Below are 18,357 nucleotides of genomic sequence, written 5' to 3' on the forward strand. Positions count from 1 at the left end.
AGTGTCTGAATTGTTCTATCCTTGGGCAGAAACCATAAATTAAATTATAAACCATAAATTATCTCAAGCAATGTTGGTACCAGACATCTGGGCCTAAGAAAGAAAAATGGATAGACATTAGTTTCAAAGTTCTGGCAAGTATTCTCAGCTTTTCATACAGAGAAACTTTTAATGGGTCAAATTGTTCTTTCTTTTTAGATTCTAAAAATCAAAGATAGCAAGTTCTGAAAAAAGATTATTTAAAAAGATACATTGTATGCTCCTCTTACTTATTTTTATCACATACTCGCCTTTATCTTATTTTTTCTTATAGATGTATTCTAATGTTTATATTAGAAATTAGTATTTTTAATTTCTTTACATTTCTCATTTCTTGAGAAATAAGAAATCAGATTTTCTTGGAAAATAAATATAAAATTTATATTTATAGAGAATACTTTTAATATTGTCAAAAAACTGACGTTAAAGAAAATGAAATTTTAAAATTAAATTTATCATGAAAATTAAAAAATTCTACTTTTCATTCTATTAATTCTATTCACTAGATACTAATACGTATATGCATGATAATTTTCAATTAAAATAACAATTAATCATATCGCTTTTGCATAAATTTTTCAATGATATCCGATTACTGATAATAGATTAATTAATTTAGTTGATTCTGGTTCAACAGAGATTTATTTGTTACATCTGGTTTTGCTCAATGTGCTATATGCCACTGTAATACAACTAGATTACCTACGTAATGGCATTAGTATACGATCAGTTTATCGCTTTTGTTAACACACGACATAATGCTTCCTGTTGACACAACAAACAAGTATTTTGCATTTAAGGCGGCAATTAAATAATAAAATATAATAATATTATTTTCCTTGGAAAAATATCTAAATTTTAGATTCGAATCAATTAATTTTAATCAATTCTATCTTCTCCAAAAACAATAACATGCTGCTCAAACCATTTCAGACAGATGCTCTATCCACTTTCGATCCCACAAACGATTCTTCATCAACTGCATAATGTACACGCGTAATTTTCCACAAGAATTTATCTCTGCACACGTAACTTCTCCATTTCTCTATCTCCTCCGCTCGACGCGGCAATTTCCAGAAGATATTCAAGCACGTTCAACCGAAACCTTCAAACCACATAACCCATCCACTTCACACCCACACGATCCACACGATAATCTCAAGCACGTGGCCCAAACACTCATCCGTCACACCTGTCCAACCCTCCCAAACTAAGTATTCGTCGTTCGCACATCTATCACACCGATCGAACTTCTCCCAACTTCGTCCCCCATCTTCGTACAAATTCTATCATTCCCCCATTATCAATTTTTCATCCCAACTTGGAACAAACCCTCCAAACATTTATTCACCCACCAGTGATGATAACCGATAAAATAATTCTCAGCCAAGAAGATTCCGAATCAAACCGCTTCGCGCTTTATATACACGGAAGGGAGTGTGGAACCTCGAACCTGGAGGCCTGGTTTAAAATCTAGTTCGTTAGCTGTTTAAGCAGACGCTGGAGGAAGGGGTTGGTCGCAGCTACTTAATCCTGGGCCGTGTAACGCGGAAAAACAAGGCTCGGTGCACAATTTCCACCCTCGTATTTAAAGACGGTGTCGCTGGCAACTGACTCCGCTGGTAAATTGCGAGAAGAAACGCGCCATCGTAAAAGTTAAAATTCCACCAAGGGTGAATTCCATCCGAACGAGGCTGTCACGAGCTGTGCATGAAAGGAAGGCGGTCGTTGGAGCAATAATTACTGGGGAAGGAGGAGGGCGAACGACCGTGGCGGATTTTTATTAAAAATACACGTTTTAAATAATTTTGACCCTCTTGGCGGGCGAAAGTGGATGGAGCAAAGGGGCTGTCGAGGTGAGAGAGGATGGAAACGACGGTCGTAATTCGGCGCAACAAACAAATATCGAGGCATCCGTTATTTTTCATTTAATGCTTATCGGAATTTCCGGCAAATACCCTGCCAATCGGTTCCAACCAATTGCGGTCCACCGCTTTAAACCGATAAAATTGATTCGATTAGAGGAGTGAGTGAGAGAGAGAGAGAGAGAGAGAGGGAGGGAGAGTACTGAGGCTGTATCGATTGTAGGCTAACACCTAGCAACAGGATCGTTTGTTGCAGGCTATTTAACAAAGGGACGCTGATAAACTAAGAAATGTATCTGCTTCTTGAGGAAGGACTTATGTTTAATATAGTTTTTGGTGCAGCACGTTGGAGATTGAATTTTGTAAAATTGTAATTATAAAGGATCACTTTTTTGAAACGAAATTCTTATGGGAATAATTAACAGAGAAATAAATAAAAGAAGAAGTCCTCGTTCGATCAGCAAAAGTAAAGTGTAACACGTTTTATTAATAAACGTGTTAATCTAAAAGATTATGATAAATTATTATAGATCAAAATGTGTGAGATCTTTCTCAACAAGAAATGTTACACAAGATATAATCATATTCCACCTAGCAAAACAACCAATAAATTTAATCTGCAAAAACATGAACTCGAAACTTGTTTATTAAGTTGAATGATTCAAGCACTCTCCCTCTGCCTTTTAGTGCAACATCAACTTGCTTAATAACTTAATAAATAACATTTTTCTCTATCAATTTGTTAAATGATTATACTATATACGTAATTATAAATTGTGACGAATTTATTTCACGATCAATGGATGCTCCCATTGATTATTACTCGACGAGTTTAAGTCAATGGCTCGTAATAACGCTGAAACATCATTGTATCAGTTCCAACATTAGCCGAGCAATTAACTTAAACCCATTGCTCGAGTCGATGTCTGCATCGTAACATGTTTCATCCGTCCATAGACCGCTTAATATTCAGTGGTTGCGGTCAATGGGAACACGTGTCTACTTGCGTAGAGACACGTGATAGTTACTTGAACAATTTAACGAACCAGTAAATCGACGTGAAACTCGAATAAACTAATAAAAAGAATCAAACGAAAATCTTGGAATATCTGCTCGAAGATCAAGTTGTATAAAATCCTTATGATCGATCCTTCCAATTTAACCTGAAACACAGTCGTAAATGGAATTACGAAGAGAATCTCCATCCTCGTTGTTTATGAACGATATTTTGCCGAGGTAACTGCGGCTTCAAGGACTGCTTAAGTCCTCCGGCTTTGCTCGTGCATCTGTTGCCTCTGATTAATCGCGAGAAAGTAGAAGGAAATTCGGAAATTCCGTTTGGACAAGCGTGCGTTCCACGAGAGACGCGTCTATACTTTTCAACGCCGAGGTGGGGAGATTTATTTACACAAAATCCTATGTAAAACACTCGCATTAAATGATATTTTTTATTTATAATAAACTTGGTCGAGTAAATTTGGATTGGTAATATCAATTTTAATTTTACATACTTTTTACAATAATAAATTTTATTATTATGTTAACATTGTACTTGGTAAACAATTAATTGAATATCCTTTTATTAATATCGATATAATTTTTTTACCATCACGTAAGAAAAATCTGAGAAAAATTTATTCGAAAATATGAAAGTATAGAAATAAAATTTTCTATCAACTTATTTCAAATTAAAAAAATTAAATTTTAATATATATATATTTATTTTAATACAAAAAAATAAATAATTCATAAATTAATATTAATCAAACTTATAATTTCTTTTAAATAATAATACATTAAATAAATTATTACAACTATCGATATGCGCAGAGATATGGGGGTGAAAAATACGTAAAATACGAGGGGAGGGGGGCGAAGGAAATTGTTGTCTGGCGTGATAAAGTTAAAGTTTCGAACAATCGTTAATAATCGACGCTCGAATGCAAACGTCGAAGTCGTGGAAGAGGGGTTGGCTGTTCCCATTGCGCGATTTTGCGGGTCATTCGATGTAATATTTCTACGAGGCATTAACCCGACGGTAAATCGCGGCGAGGAGAGGGCGGGAGCAGCCTCGTAACTTGTTCGAGCTTAGTTAATAAACTTGTAAAATGTAACAATGCACTCGGAGCTCCCGCTGGTTGACCGGGATTTATTCTGCCGGCTTATTAAGTGCCCCGGGTATTTCTCTTTAAAATGTCGGATTGAAAGCGTCTTTTAATTCTTAACTCTTCCTTTTTTTTTTTAATTAACGGGGGTTAATTTAATTTCAATTAGTTGTAATTTCAATTTCAGAATAATAAAATTTTTTGAATCGAAGCAGGGAGGAAATTGTGTATAGATTCAAGAAATTAAATAAAATTGGATCAAAATTGGTTCGATGTTTGCACGTGTGCTCCTTCGTATGAAGTTTCCTGGGTTATTGTATCTTTTACAAAAATAAAAGTGGAAAAATGAACGTCTTTTAATTTTTAATCTAAAATAAATAACGATAAAACTAGGAAGTGAGATAATTCAATTCGATTATGCATCAAATAAAAATTGGTTTCGTGATCACCGATGAGATGTTTTTCATCCACTTGTGATCTCAAAATTAGAATTTTGTTCAATCGCAAGTTGATATTCTTATATAAAACTTTTTCGTTTGTTCTGGACTCGCCAAAAATCTGTCTGGTATAAATATATTGATTCCACTTTACACGCAATATTTTACGTGCAATATACATTCTGTATCCACGTGTGAAACGTTGTAAGCTTCTATTTATAAAATATTAAAGGACAGAGTGTATATATATATATATATGCATAAAGTAAGAGAAAATTGAATATAAGATCTCTTGATGCGCAGCTAGTTATTACAATATTATCAAAGTTTCCAACCGACCAGTCTCATTTTCGTTAATGACACTAATGAAATATAGTTAACCTTTGTCAAACTCCATGGTGCGCGCGTTCCTTGAATATGCCGCATTAGATAAATCCTCCTTGTACAAATTTAATACCGTCTGGGATTAGTTGGATGCGTGGACGTAACCCGGCCACCATTCTACGCTAATGCCCTGATGCATAAGCTATAATGGCACGCGACGCAAACTAACGGCCTATTAAAATCAACCCCCCTTACTTGCCCTTTTTCAAATGCCTCCAAGACGTTCAAATCTCGCGCGAATTTTTAAATCCCCTCAAAATATAATTATAAAAAGTTATTCTCTACTCTTTTTTACTTTTATCCGTACAATTTCTTATAATGGTAGAAACCAAGGCAATCATAATTTTTAATAAACATAGACGGAACAATTTCCCGAATTTGTTCCTTCATCAAATTTAAATTCAATTAATATTTCGACTCGAAATTTAATTTTTTTTTCCTTTTATAGGCAATTTTTCTTTCCTTTTCCCCTACCTTTTCACTATTAATTAAATCGATCACGTTGTTGTACGAACAAGTTTATCAAAATCTTCGAATGATTGAGCCGCGTATAATTCTACGACAGAGAGAGAGAGATTGAGAAAGGGGGGGGGTGGTGTTAGACTCGCGCGACTGGTTTGGAGGGGGAGCAGGTCGATAAAGTGTCAAAGCGTGGACGAAAGGCGTGCCAGCAACTTTTCAACAGCCTGTATTTTGTTCACCGTCGAGACTCTCCCCGCATACTTTACCCGCACGGGAGGATTTGGCGGGCAAGAATTTAGGATAAAGGCTGATTTACACGTGCCACGAAACTCCGCTCGACGGCCCATCGATCCCAGGATTTCCTCGAAACGTATCTCTCTGCTCCTATAAACTCGACCCGCAGGACAGGATTCCGTCACGCGGCCGAAGTTGCAAAGTGGATGCGAAAATATCGCCCTCCCGAATTGCGTCGCAGCGTTAAAAAATGCGACGACGAACGAACGTTCGAAGAATTTTCCACGATTTTTTCGCGCGAGGAGGAGAAAAGAAACGAGTCGATATCTCTAGGTGTCCTTTCGTTTGAGAAATTTTTTGAGCAGGATTAGGATAAGGAAGACTTTATTTTGAAACTATTTTCGTTTCGTTGGAATTATTTGTTATTTCGATCAACATTTTCGCGTAATTAAATAAATAAATACGATTCAAAATAAAGAAGAATCGATACACGTTTTCTTTATCTCGAATGAATAAAGTTAAAAGTAAATGATTTTTATTTATATATATATATATATTTATAATTTTCATCCATCCACAAAATTTCTGTGAAAATGACAGTGGTCCTCGCTCGGTTTCTTAAAGGATAATGAAATAAACTGCGTGGCGATGCTATTTCAAAGGATTAGATATTTCCATCCAGTTTGCAAAGCGAAGTGATCTCTGAAGGAAATATAGCAAGAATCATGGTGAATAACGGGGCTTTTGTAATGGAAGCTCTTGGAAAAATATTGGAGGGGATACTCGAGATGAATTTAATAAAGAAAATTTTGGTATTGTAATGTTGGTTCAGTCTTCGGCTTTATATATATATATATCTCCAGTGGATACAAGATACAAAGTGTTTTCGAAAGGGTGGATAAAAGTTTGGTTAGTTAATTCGGGAAGAAGGGTGGTGGCTTTGACGTTTATCTTGCTAAGGGGATTTCGAATAATCTTTTCAGAATTTTTCCAGAATTCATAGGATTTTCGAATCCTCGAAATTGTTTTAGTCGGGTAGATAGATTTTTTTGCGTTAAAATTGAAAAACATTGATTGATTACATTACGTTTTGTTTCGTACACTATATAATTAATGGAGAAAGTGTAAAAGTTTTTACAGTCGATATATATATGTTCGGTGAACTTATATTAACGATACATCAAATAGTTGAGAAATCTAAGAAATAGTAAGAATTTGCAGGATTAGATTAGGATTAGTTAGATACTTTTCGTATTTTTAGACGATAAATAAATATATAAAGTAGAAAATGTTGCTCAAAAAAATATTGATTCAAACGAAGATAAAATTATATATTCAAAAGGGAAACTAATATTTTAAATTCCATAGACATTTTTCAACCCTCTCATGACGGTTTATTCTGGCTTAATTGAACGGATGTTTACACAAAATCGGCGAGTACACAACATCGAAAGGATTCCGAATAATCAAAATCTATCGATACTCTACTTCAAAATGATAGATGATAGATACACCTGAAAAAAAGAAAAAAAAGGGTTGGAGAAAAAACACGCGTCAGCTTTTCAACGTCATAACGATGATCGCGTGCAAGCGACAATAATTCCACCAGCCGCCCTCTCTTTTTCCATAAAACTCTTTCCGTTCATCCCTTCGATTCAATAATTGCACCAACCTGATCCTAACAAAACGTACGCGAAATCAAAAACCTCGAATACACGCTCGAGGTATCCTCGATCCGATCCATTTACCCTGCTAATCCTCACTCGAATCACGGAATCGACGATCGACGAAAGTTTACCTCTCCGAGACGAATCCGCAAGAACAGAATCCGCATCTCTCCAAGATTCGATATTAACGAGAAGAAAGAAGAAAGAAGGAGAAAGCAGCGTTTAAATATTTATCCGGAGGGATCGAATTCGTTCGACAAACTCCTTCTCGAGACGGCGAATTCCTTCGACGAATTTTCACGCTTCGTTTCCGAAATGCGTGCGAGAGGGGTTGGTGGGAGGAGGGGGTTGATGAAGGCTGCTGCGGAAATATGCAAACGCGTCCCTTGGGGCATCAGCTGTATGAATTACGACCCCGCCGCATATTATTGTTCCTAGTTTCGTGGGGGTGGGGAGGGGGTGGGGAAAACTCATTCGACGCGTGCAAAGCGGGGCTAAAAAGCGAGTCGACGAAAAAAAGAAAAGAAAAAATATCGGCGACGATATCGCCTCGATCGCGATATAAACGATTCTTTTTTTTCTCTGCTTGTGAGGGCCTGTGAGATGTTAATTTCGCGCTCGAGATTACCAAGACCAAGAAAAGGGGAGATGTTACTGTACCAGGCTGTTACCGTTTCACCCTGCCTTGTATCACAATTATTCTGGAGGATCGAAGGGGCAGGTTGCTCGATGACGGATTTCGTTCGTTCTGGAACTGCTAATTTGTCGGATGATAATGGGGCAGGTATTGCGGTGGCAGTTTGTCTGGTTTATCGATTGCTTGCCCAAGATGGTAATTAGGGCTCGGTGCTAATTGTTCGCGCAATTTCCGGAGAGGATGGAAGAAGGTATCGTTGACATGTAAGTTTTTTAAACATCGTGGAGGGATGGTTTTTTGAAAGTATTGAAAAGATGGATGACTAATTGTGTAATAAGTGACGAGTGTAACGTCGTGAGATAGATAGATGCGAGAGTGTCTTCTGCATCACGTAATTTGTATTAATATTTTAGATGATTTAATATCAGAAACGAAGTTATGCTTTTAATATTTAATATGAGTCGCGATAGCTGCGTATCATGTACAAATGGAGCGATAGCAATGTTGTTGAACAAAATTTTCCTAATACGATGATAGATTGAAAACATTGGATTGAATCTTTTTAAATAATTTATTACAGTAAACAAGTTTACCGAGTTCCACGAAAAAGCTCGCTTTTTGTTTTAACAATCGAAATAAATGCTAAAAAATCGTTTTCCCTGATAAATAAACCAATATAATCAACGTAAAAATCACTTTACCATTGTTTTCACAATTATATTCTTCTGTTGTTTTTTAATGACCAATAAAAATTGAAGAAAAGCAATAAAAGTTGTAATTTGCAAGAACGGCTATTAAAATTAACGACACGATCGAAATTGGCAGGTTTGAAAATTACGCGAAACCCTTTTATCCCGCGCGAATAACAAGGCCGCCGTGCGTGGTCCGGTTAATTTTGAAGTATGCAACCCTTGCTAACTAGCGCGTCCGTGATAACACGGCCGCTTCCACTTCGAATTACGTGAATTCAACCGTGTGATGCTTGTTTATTCCAGAAGAAGCGGCAGATAGCGGTTACACCGCCATTAACGAGACCGCGGTATTGCGCGCTTATTCACGCATAAACAGTTAACCTCGTCCAACTCAGACGAGGGTTGGATTATCATGGACCGGTTGAAACATTTTTTAACCGATTAAAAAATTTCGAACGAACTTAGAGAATCGAGTAATTGGTTAAAATTCGTTTATTACGCGGCTACGACACAGTTGATCTTCGTATAGCCTCGCCGATTATTTGTATTATTATGCTTTTCAACGATAAATAATTGAAGTTGAACTTTAACTTCATATTAAATTTATATATAATATGATTAGTTAAATCGTTGTCGAGGATATTTTTTCTTCTTTTGTTGGAGAACAGAAGCAGTAACGTGAGAAGTGTGTCGAGTGAAGACGTTGGAAGGATTTTATGTATTAATTTTTAAGATTTTTAAGAGAATTTTGGATATTGGATTTGCGTGGAAACATATTGTAAATTTTTCACTTGGATGGATTAAAATATTATACATAAATTAATAAAAATAGACAATCGAAAAAATACATTTATTCGATTAAGGAATTTATAACAATATATCGAATCTCCTTAAGAACAATCTCCATAGTTGAAAAAATAAAAATAAAAGAAAAAGACCGATATATACAAAGAAAGAGAAACTGTACATCGCCATATTTTCCAATATTTTTTTTTTTTTTCTTAACTAATCGCAACATTATTCATATTCATAAATTCAAACTTCGCAGCACAAAACACGAATCGAAACACTGCTATTCCACTATTCTATTCAAAACTAACTCTGGTACAAAATGTGTTTCTAATGAACGGATTAGAAAATTTCTCGATCGAGAAAGATAAGAGGAGCAAACGAAACAGATGTTTTGTTAAACGTGTTAATTCTCCAAACAACATCTTCCAGCCAATTCTGGAACCTTTGATCCGCGTGTCATCATCGAACGTCTCAGACGATTAAAATGAATGATAAAATTCTGAAAGAAGGAGCTCACCTTCGTACACCCAATCCGGCACCCCGTTGTAAATGGTCCCGACGACCCCGGTGTCCGTGATTTGATAGTCGAGGGCCACTTCCGCTTCCGGCCTGTAATAGATGTTGTTCTGGTACACGTAGACCAAAGCGTTGCCGCGTGGCGCCCACGTTGCCAGTTGAAGAAAAACCGAATCGTTCCCCGGCAACGAGCTCTCCGATCTGGAAATATTAATCGACTCGAATCAAAACAAATTTTCTTTTCGATTTTTGGATCGAAAGATTTTGTACGAGAGCGATGAAGCATAGTTTTGAGAGAAGAGTGGATCGGTCAGGAATAATTTGGGGATTATAGCTCGACTATAATCGAAGATAGATATTCAATAAGCGATTCGAATGATGCAGATTTTTGGATATTGTTTTTTTATGTGAATGGAAAAGGAAAATGAGTATTGGATTGCGAACTAGATATGTGATTTATTCGTTAGTGCATTATTATTAGATAGAAAAGAAAAATATTTTAGTTAATTAGAAAGTTTATATTCAATTTCGATTCAATTAATATTAATTCTCGCAATCGATTCAATTCTTTTCGAAGGTATGTTATAATATTCATAATTAAAGTTCTGGAGATACGTGTGGGAATAATATTCATTGAGCTAATTAAATAATTATGTAACGTGATCTTTCAACGTTATACCATCTTGTCGTATTAACAGAAATAATATTATCATATATGTTTTAACGTAACAATAGCGTGTCGAACGATTATCCTATACTAATTTTCTTTCAAACGTTCGTTAAGAATATTTTAATTTATACGTAACGTGTATAAAAGATACTATTGTTTATAAATAACCGTAAAATAATCCATATTCCATATTGTTGTGAAAAGTGAATTAGCAGACAAGACAGAGTTAACAGGTTCTGAAGCTGCAGAGCGCTTCGATTCAAGTGCAACTTAATCGTGGAGGAAATCTAATACCTAATAAGAGCCTTATGAAATTAAATCCTAAACGGATCCGAATAGATCTGGGTATTTTGGTATCTACATCGATACTTGGCGTATCGTATAATTTCGTTCAACGTGCAATTATTCATGGCTTAACCTCCCTGCTTATTTAATCGACCAGGTTATTCTCCGATCTTGAATAATACTATTAATAATTACATCGACGAACTAGAAGATTCGAATTTTATTTCGAATAAACTCGAATCTGAATAGGACGGATTCGAACTCCTTGCGAATTTCGAAACGAAGAAAAAGGATGAATCTTGTTAAAAATCCTTCTCGTTCACGTTGAAACGTGTCTTCTTTGGATTATCTTTCACGATAACAAATGTCTCGTCTCATAAAAATCGTCACATAATTAGATATTTCCCTTTTCAAACTTAGTCTCAAGTTCTGCTTCCCAAGGCTTCGACGAAGTACGCTTGATCATAACACAAAATCGATTCCATTCGCGTAAACGGATTTACGTAAGCAGCTGCAACACGTTCCAAAAGGATCGACTATCCCGAATCATTGCGCGATCGAATCCTCCGCGAATCAAAAGCCATCGAATTACAAAGCCGCCCTATACCTCCATTCCAATCCCATGAAACGAATCATTCGCGTTAAATTTGATTTATATTCGCGATAGATATATATATAAAAGCGCATATCCCTATCCTACGTAGAACTACGATGCTCTTACCATATTCGAGCCGTTTCGAGGATATTAAGACGGTTCGCGATCAAGACGTGGATGGAAGGTGGTGGATAGAAAGGGAGGAGGAGGAGTGGAGAAATAGCGTCGTTCGGGATTCCGTGCCCTCAGGGCCGATAAAACGGCGAGAGATATAAATGGACGAGGATTCTTCGCAGTAACAAGCAGCCATTCGATCCCACATCACATCCGATCGGAATTGCACCGTAAGGAAGTGAGAGCCGCGCCGCGATACGAGAAAAAACCGGAACCGACTTTCGGTCGCAAACAGGGACTCGACACGCGCCCTCGCGATGTCGCATCCTCGAATGGCGAGGAAGGGGAGGGGAGGGGAGATCCTTATTATTCCAACGGCAGGCATATAAAAGCTACTCGGACGCAGAAAGCGGAGCGCTATATCCGTCCAGATTACGGATATGGAAACGATCCAAAGGTAGTTACGCGAGTTGTGAACGCTTCGAGTCTCCCAAATGGCGGGAAATTCGAATCGTTTTCGAAGTGGCGGGAAATTCGAATCGTTTTCGAAGTGGCGGGCAATTCGAATCGTTTTCGAGTCTTCCAAATGGCGGGAAATTCGAATCGTTTTCGAAGTGGCGGGAAATTCGAATCGTTTTCGAGTCTTCCAAATGGCGGGAAATTCGAATCGTTTTCGAATCTTTGAAATGGCGGGAAATTCGAATCGGTTCGACTCGAAGCTTGAACGAAAGTTTTGAAAGCGTGGATTGTCGTTTGAAAATTTGAATCGTCTTGGAAATTGTTTGAAAGTATTTATTATTCTGTCTCACTTGGGCTGCCCATTCCTCGTTCCTATTCTTACGATGCATCGTAGAATAATGGCAGAATTGGACTCAATCAAAAATTCCAAATTATCGATCAAAAATCCCTTTTGACCAATATCTAACATCCTGAATATTAAATGTCATTTAAATCGTTTCGAAATATAGGTTGAAGCTAAACCTATGAAGTTTGGATGTTTCAGTTCTTTTCACTTTGCTTTCGAGAAGATTTTTTAAGATTGTTCGATCAAGGTTTCGAAATTTATTTATATCTGTAACGTGATACTAATTCGAATCGATTCGAGGCGATCCGAATCGATTCGAGGCGTCACTGTCCCCAAAGATAGTCGCAGATCCCTCGTTTCAATCGCAGTCCCGCCAACAGCTTGATTAATATTTATCCGGATCGTTGCTCGATTCGTCCCATCCCTTTTATTTATACGCAGGTCTTGCTCCACCCATTCGACAACGTCACGATCGTTCGTCTAATTGAATGGGAGGAGTCGCTCTGCCGATTCTTCGTCACGATGGAATACATTTCCTGAAGGGATGCGCTCGATGGATCTATCGCTTCGAGTGGTGCTTCCTTTTTCTTCTCTCTTCTCTTCTTTTACGAATCCAGTGTTTTACGAGAACGTAGAGCTTCTCCTCCTTTGCGTAGCCCTCGAATATTCAATGCCCTTTGCTCCCCAAATTATGGCAAGTTGATTAAATTGCCGAATCGAATTTTTTAGCAAGCTTTACTGTCCGTTGTATATTGTCAGAATCTTCGATTTCGGGTAAACGTGGAAAATAAATTGTTAGGAAGGCAAGTTGTTGAAGAAGAGATTTCTTGATTATTTTTGAAAAAGAAGTCTTGGTTACTTTAAGAAAAGAAAGTATCGTTATTTTTCTGTCGGATATAATGGATTAGATTCGGGTTGTATACTCTAGCATATATTAATTCCTTTTTAAGAAAAGTATCCTGACGGTTATTATATTCATTTTGTAATTTTTACCTTATATTTTAACTCGATTTTGTCTAACGGTCAAGCGTAAATATTTAATAAATTATTTCCTGTAGGATAAAATAGAATATTTAATTATATATATATGTGGAAAATTATACAGAGTGTTCCAGAAATCGATCGACAAGATTTAACTGGTATGTAATTCTTGAGATGAATTCAAACAACTTTTTCCTTTGCTGGAAATTTGGCTTTGTTGACGAGCTATTAATGAAAAGCATTGGCCAATCGCCCTGTGGCGGTAGCGTTGGGTATGTGCTGCCGTCGAGCATTCGAACAATTAAAGCAACGTGTGTCGAAACTAGTTAGTTCATTTATTGCTTTCTGAATAATATATAATTCGTTATAACTTTTGTTTAATAAATATTCGGTACATTTGCTTCAACATGTTTGAACGAATCGGTATAGAACCAACGTTACTGGCAACGACAAGTTGACATACTTGCGATTGGTTAAAAACTCATTAACGAAGTTGAAAAAGAAATTTTCGCAAAGTTGTTCGAAATCATTTCAAGAATCGTTAACTTCTTGTTGATCGATTTCTACAACATCCAGTATATTTTTAATTTTACTTCTCGATAAGTTAAAATGAGTTAAGATAAAGTTAAAATGGATTACAATTAGATTAAAATATAATAATTGCCGAGTGAGCAGTTCGAATAAATTTAGAACAAATTAAATTATGCCAAAATTGATAAAACAATTATTTGATTGACTATTTAAGAGATAAATTTTTTTGTTACTTAAATCAGCGTGCAATTTTATTCTGTCCATGACGAAAACCAAGTATTTCAATTTCGAGGAATCTTTTTTTCTTGTTAAATATAACTTTGTAATAGAAAAACTTTTGTTTTACGATTGTGTAAAATCTCCTTAAAATTTCATTCATTAGTATTGTTGTCCAGAGTTCCTCTTACCCCTTGTTCTTTTATCAAGATGAAAATTATCCTTTCTTTATCTTTGTTTCTTTCATCTATATGAAAAAAAAAAAAAATCTTAGAAATTCAGATCCCACTTTCCATCGATGATAATATAAATTATATTTATATTAAAATTAAAGATATAAAAACATATGCAGAATTTAGATATTGCAACGACACCTAATCTCTTTTCTGGACATCGAGAAATTATGAAATCAATAAAAATAACACGTCAGAAATACATTATTAATCAGGCGATTTGTTCTAATCTAATTTTTCTAATTCCATGTTTCTTTATATTTATATATATTCCAATCCAACTATATTATTCATGCTCACCACTGTCTTTCATATTATTCTAGAGACTTCTCCTCTAAAAAAAAAAAAATCCTTTACGTTTCATCGAGCGTACAAGCAACGTTGTTTCAGTAAAAATTATCAAAATTTCCTTGAAAAAAAATTCATAAATAAATAAACCAAATCGACTTTAAATTCATTTAAACGAGATAACTCGAGCGAAGCAATATCGATCGGCCGATTGATAGATCGGCTTGATCGAGAATATCCTTTAATATCTATAATGAGCAGGCGTGAAAAGGTATGGGCAGAATTCGCTAATGGGGTTTCAAAGGTGACTACGGTTAAAGGGAATCGATGCGTTCATGCAGAGTTAAGTAATAAAGAAGGTTGAGCGAGCGCGTTACATTATTTCCCTTTTAAAATTGGATCTGCATGCCGACGAGATGCGTACGCCGTTGTTAAACTCGGCTGAAATTAAATGGCGGCTTAAGGAATTTACTGTTTTAAGAACTCGAACAGTATTCGAGTTTTTATCCTCGATCCGACTGTGCAACCGACTGAAAAAACATTGGCGAATATTTTTTAGCTACATTTTAAAGCAACATCGATACCGTAACATTTTCCGGATTCAAATCTGAACTTTTCAGATTTTCCCTACTTTTTTGTTATTCCATCGTATGAGGGAACGACTTATTTTCGAGGGGGATAAATCCGGAATGGAAATTATTTCATAACAAGAATTTCCTTTTTGAAAGGATAATCTACTATTTGAAAAAGGAAAAAAAAAAAAAAGAAGAAGGAGGAGGAAACAGATGGTATTAAATCATCTTAAGCGCTTGATCTTCTCGAAATACCTGATAAACTCCGGGTCAACATCGATATTTCCAGCTAATCCCCTCGCGGAAGATAAGTTGTTACATTAAATTGCAGAAGGTAGAGAACAGGAGGAGGGAAGAATTTTATAAAAATTTTTTTTTCACAATACTTTAACGAATATTCATTCCATTAAAGAAATATACATATTATATATATAAAATAAAGTGAAACATCGAACGAAACGATTTAATATTAAATTGATGCATGTGAAATTTCGTTTCTTCGGAGATGAAGTTTAAAGAACGAATGTTATTAAATTTTTTAAGCTATATTGAAATTTGCTCTTTTCTTTCTTTCCTTTTTTCATTTTCCTCCTCCTAATAAATGGCACATACTCGTTTACGTTAAAAGAATAATCAAATATCAATATTTGACAACGATATTAATTTTATTTTTCAATTATCCAAACGAAATATTAAATGCATCTTATATATCTTTATCATCCGATCTTTATACGATACAATTATATATACGTATTATAACAATCTCATAAAATTTCGTATTTCTTATTCATAATTACGTACATACACTTTTTACGCTGAATTCAGTCTTTATTTGCAGAATTGTCAAAAGTTAAAATATATTGAGAACATTGTGCTCAACAGACAGATGCAATCGTATGCTCCGTTCGATATTTAATATTATAAATCACGTTCGACACGCACCAAGCTGGTATACTCATATATCTCGATCGGTTTGCGCAAAACAATTTTTCACAAGTAACAAGATAGAGCTTATCTCTAACAATGAAGCAAGGAGTAAGGACAGATTACTGTATTGCGCATCGTGCATCCCCAGGGAGTATCTTACACAATTCATAAAATGCACGTTGGCCAACGAAACTTGAAAAATCGATGGAAAAGTTTCGCGAATCTGGGAGGGCGGCTGTCGCGATGCCAGAGAGAACTTCTCAGGAGGGAGGGGGCGAGAGAAAGGGGATGGGTCATAAATAAAGAGGGCGGTATTCATGTAGCGTAGAAACCGGGTTTATGGCCGAGATTCTCTCAAAGTGCACACGTTCGATCCGTGAGATTTTAAACCGGGCCACGATTCTTTTCCCTTAATTGATACGCGAGCTGTAGACGCGACACCCAACGCGTGAGTGAATTAGCAAGAAATCCGATCTGGCTGCGAACCAGTCGTAGCAGATTTAAAAAGTGTACGTGTGTATATGTCGACGCGATGCTTTTGTCGAAGAAAAGAAAAAAACGGGATAAGAATTTGACTTTGGATTATCGAAAAATTATTACATTTAACAGGGCAACAATTTTTGTACTATCAGATAATAAGATTATTGAGAATATTACAATTTTGTTTAAGTAATATGGTGAAGGAATTATTGATATTATGAGGTGATCGAATGTTGACAAACAAATATATATATACTTTAATATAAATTTTGGTTAATTAATAAATTTTGGGATAAGTTGAAACGTTATTGCAGAAATTAGAAAATGGAAATGTTATCAAAAGGACTTGAAATTAATTAGGTAATTGGAATAGTTTCGAATCGGATAAACTTTGTGCCGGATGGATTATTTCATAATAAACTATGATATTATTCCATGTGTTATAAGTGAAACGAATATTCAACATTATATACCAGATATCAAATTTATACTAGAAATTCGAAGAATTCGAAATTTTCCGTATTTTACGTGAAATATCCCATTCCATTTACAATGATGAAACTTTGCATCACGAACCAACGACAATGAAACCATCTCGAGGCGGAAACAGAATTCGGCAAAGGTCCTAGCCGTTCGTGCGGAATAAAAATTGATGGAATTCTGTGCGTTCGTATGTACCGTTGTTTCGCTCGTAATCAAATTCGTTTAAATGACTTGATCCGAGTTTGGGGAACCTTGATTGAATAAACAGAGGGAGGGAAGAAGGAAATGAGAAAAAAAAAAAATAGAAAAATAAAAAACTGAACAGAGGCCGCAATGTTTTCGAAAGAATTTTTCAACTGTATCCTGGAAAATGTTTTTGACCAATTTTTAACGTTTTAAACGTTTTAAACGTTTGACGTTCACAAAATACGCATAGACAACAGATATATTCATCCAGATATGAATAACAAACGATTCGAAACCTCCAGTCAATAGATCACGAATAATCAATCGTAGTTTGAATTTATATTTCTTTTCTTTAATTTCATTTATTCGATTTCACTATGTATATCGATATATATATATATATATATATATTGTTACACTATATTATATATTCTTTTCTATGCACTCTTTCTCTCTCTTTCTTTCTCTTCCTCTTTATCCAATCAAATTTCTCGTTCATTGGAATTTCGAATTTCATTGGTTCCTTGTTATTGCTATTCAACCTATTATATTCGAGATTCATGTGTTCGGTGTACCACAGCGACATCTATTAAACCGCGCTTAGTTTGACAAATTCCGCGTTTCAATAGTTTCAACGGTTACGTTGTGTCGTCGATATAAATTTCGTAAGAAAATTATTTATTTCGATCAAAGAAGGGAAAAAATTATATTGATCGATGATTTACACGTTGTGTTATGTGATTTGTGTTCGAAGAGACTTGTGTGGCTCGTGTTCAAAGAGGCTTGTATGATTATGTGTTAGAAACAAGCTGTGTTCCTTGTGTAAAGAGAATATTTTATTTGAACGTGCCCGATCTATAATTCGTTTAGCATTTCGTTTAGTATCTGTCTGGTTAATTTAGATTGAGAGAAATGGAAATAGTTATTTCCCGTTTTGAAATTTAATTGCAATGTTAGGTAATACTACGGTTGTGTCGAATTAAAAGTGTGTATGACGTCAAATGGAATATTCTAGCAAACCTTGTAGAAGAAAGAAGAACAATATGGCGGAAAAGGTATGATAGAATAATTGCATATTTCTTTATAAAAATCATTTAATTCGTAAACTGTTTTACGTTTTTGTTAAAGACACAAATAAATTAATAAGGTTATGTAACGAAT

General features: G+C 35.5%; 1 protein-coding gene and 1 long non-coding RNA gene across 8 annotated transcripts in view; one reads left to right on the forward strand and one right to left on the reverse strand.

Annotated features, from left to right (window-relative positions):
• The window catches only part of LOC100867828 (venom dipeptidyl peptidase 4), a 214,324-nt gene that overhangs the window by 94,453 nt on the left and 101,514 nt on the right, over nucleotides 1-18,357 (reverse strand). For all 7 annotated transcript variants that reach the window (XM_086902911.1, XM_086902914.1, XM_086902912.1 and 4 more), the window contains one exon: nucleotides 9,832-10,031. In XM_086902911.1, the coding sequence (XP_086759037.1) occupies nucleotides 9,832-10,031 (200 nt within the window). The remainder of the gene's footprint in view (nucleotides 1-9,831; nucleotides 10,032-18,357) is intronic.
• Nucleotides 17,793-18,357, forward strand: part of LOC147658359 (uncharacterized) — a 58,709-nt gene continuing 58,144 nt past the window's right edge. Inside the window, exon 1 of the long non-coding RNA XR_015290644.1 lies at nucleotides 17,793-18,251. This is a non-coding gene — a long non-coding RNA (uncharacterized LOC147658359). The remainder of the gene's footprint in view (nucleotides 18,252-18,357) is intronic.

Source organism: Apis florea, unplaced genomic scaffold (genome assembly GCF_048593485.1).
Source record: "Apis florea isolate Af1SG1 unplaced genomic scaffold, ASM4859348v1 contig_2274_pilon, whole genome shotgun sequence".
Classification (NCBI taxonomy): Eukaryota; Metazoa; Arthropoda; class Insecta; order Hymenoptera; family Apidae; genus Apis; species Apis florea.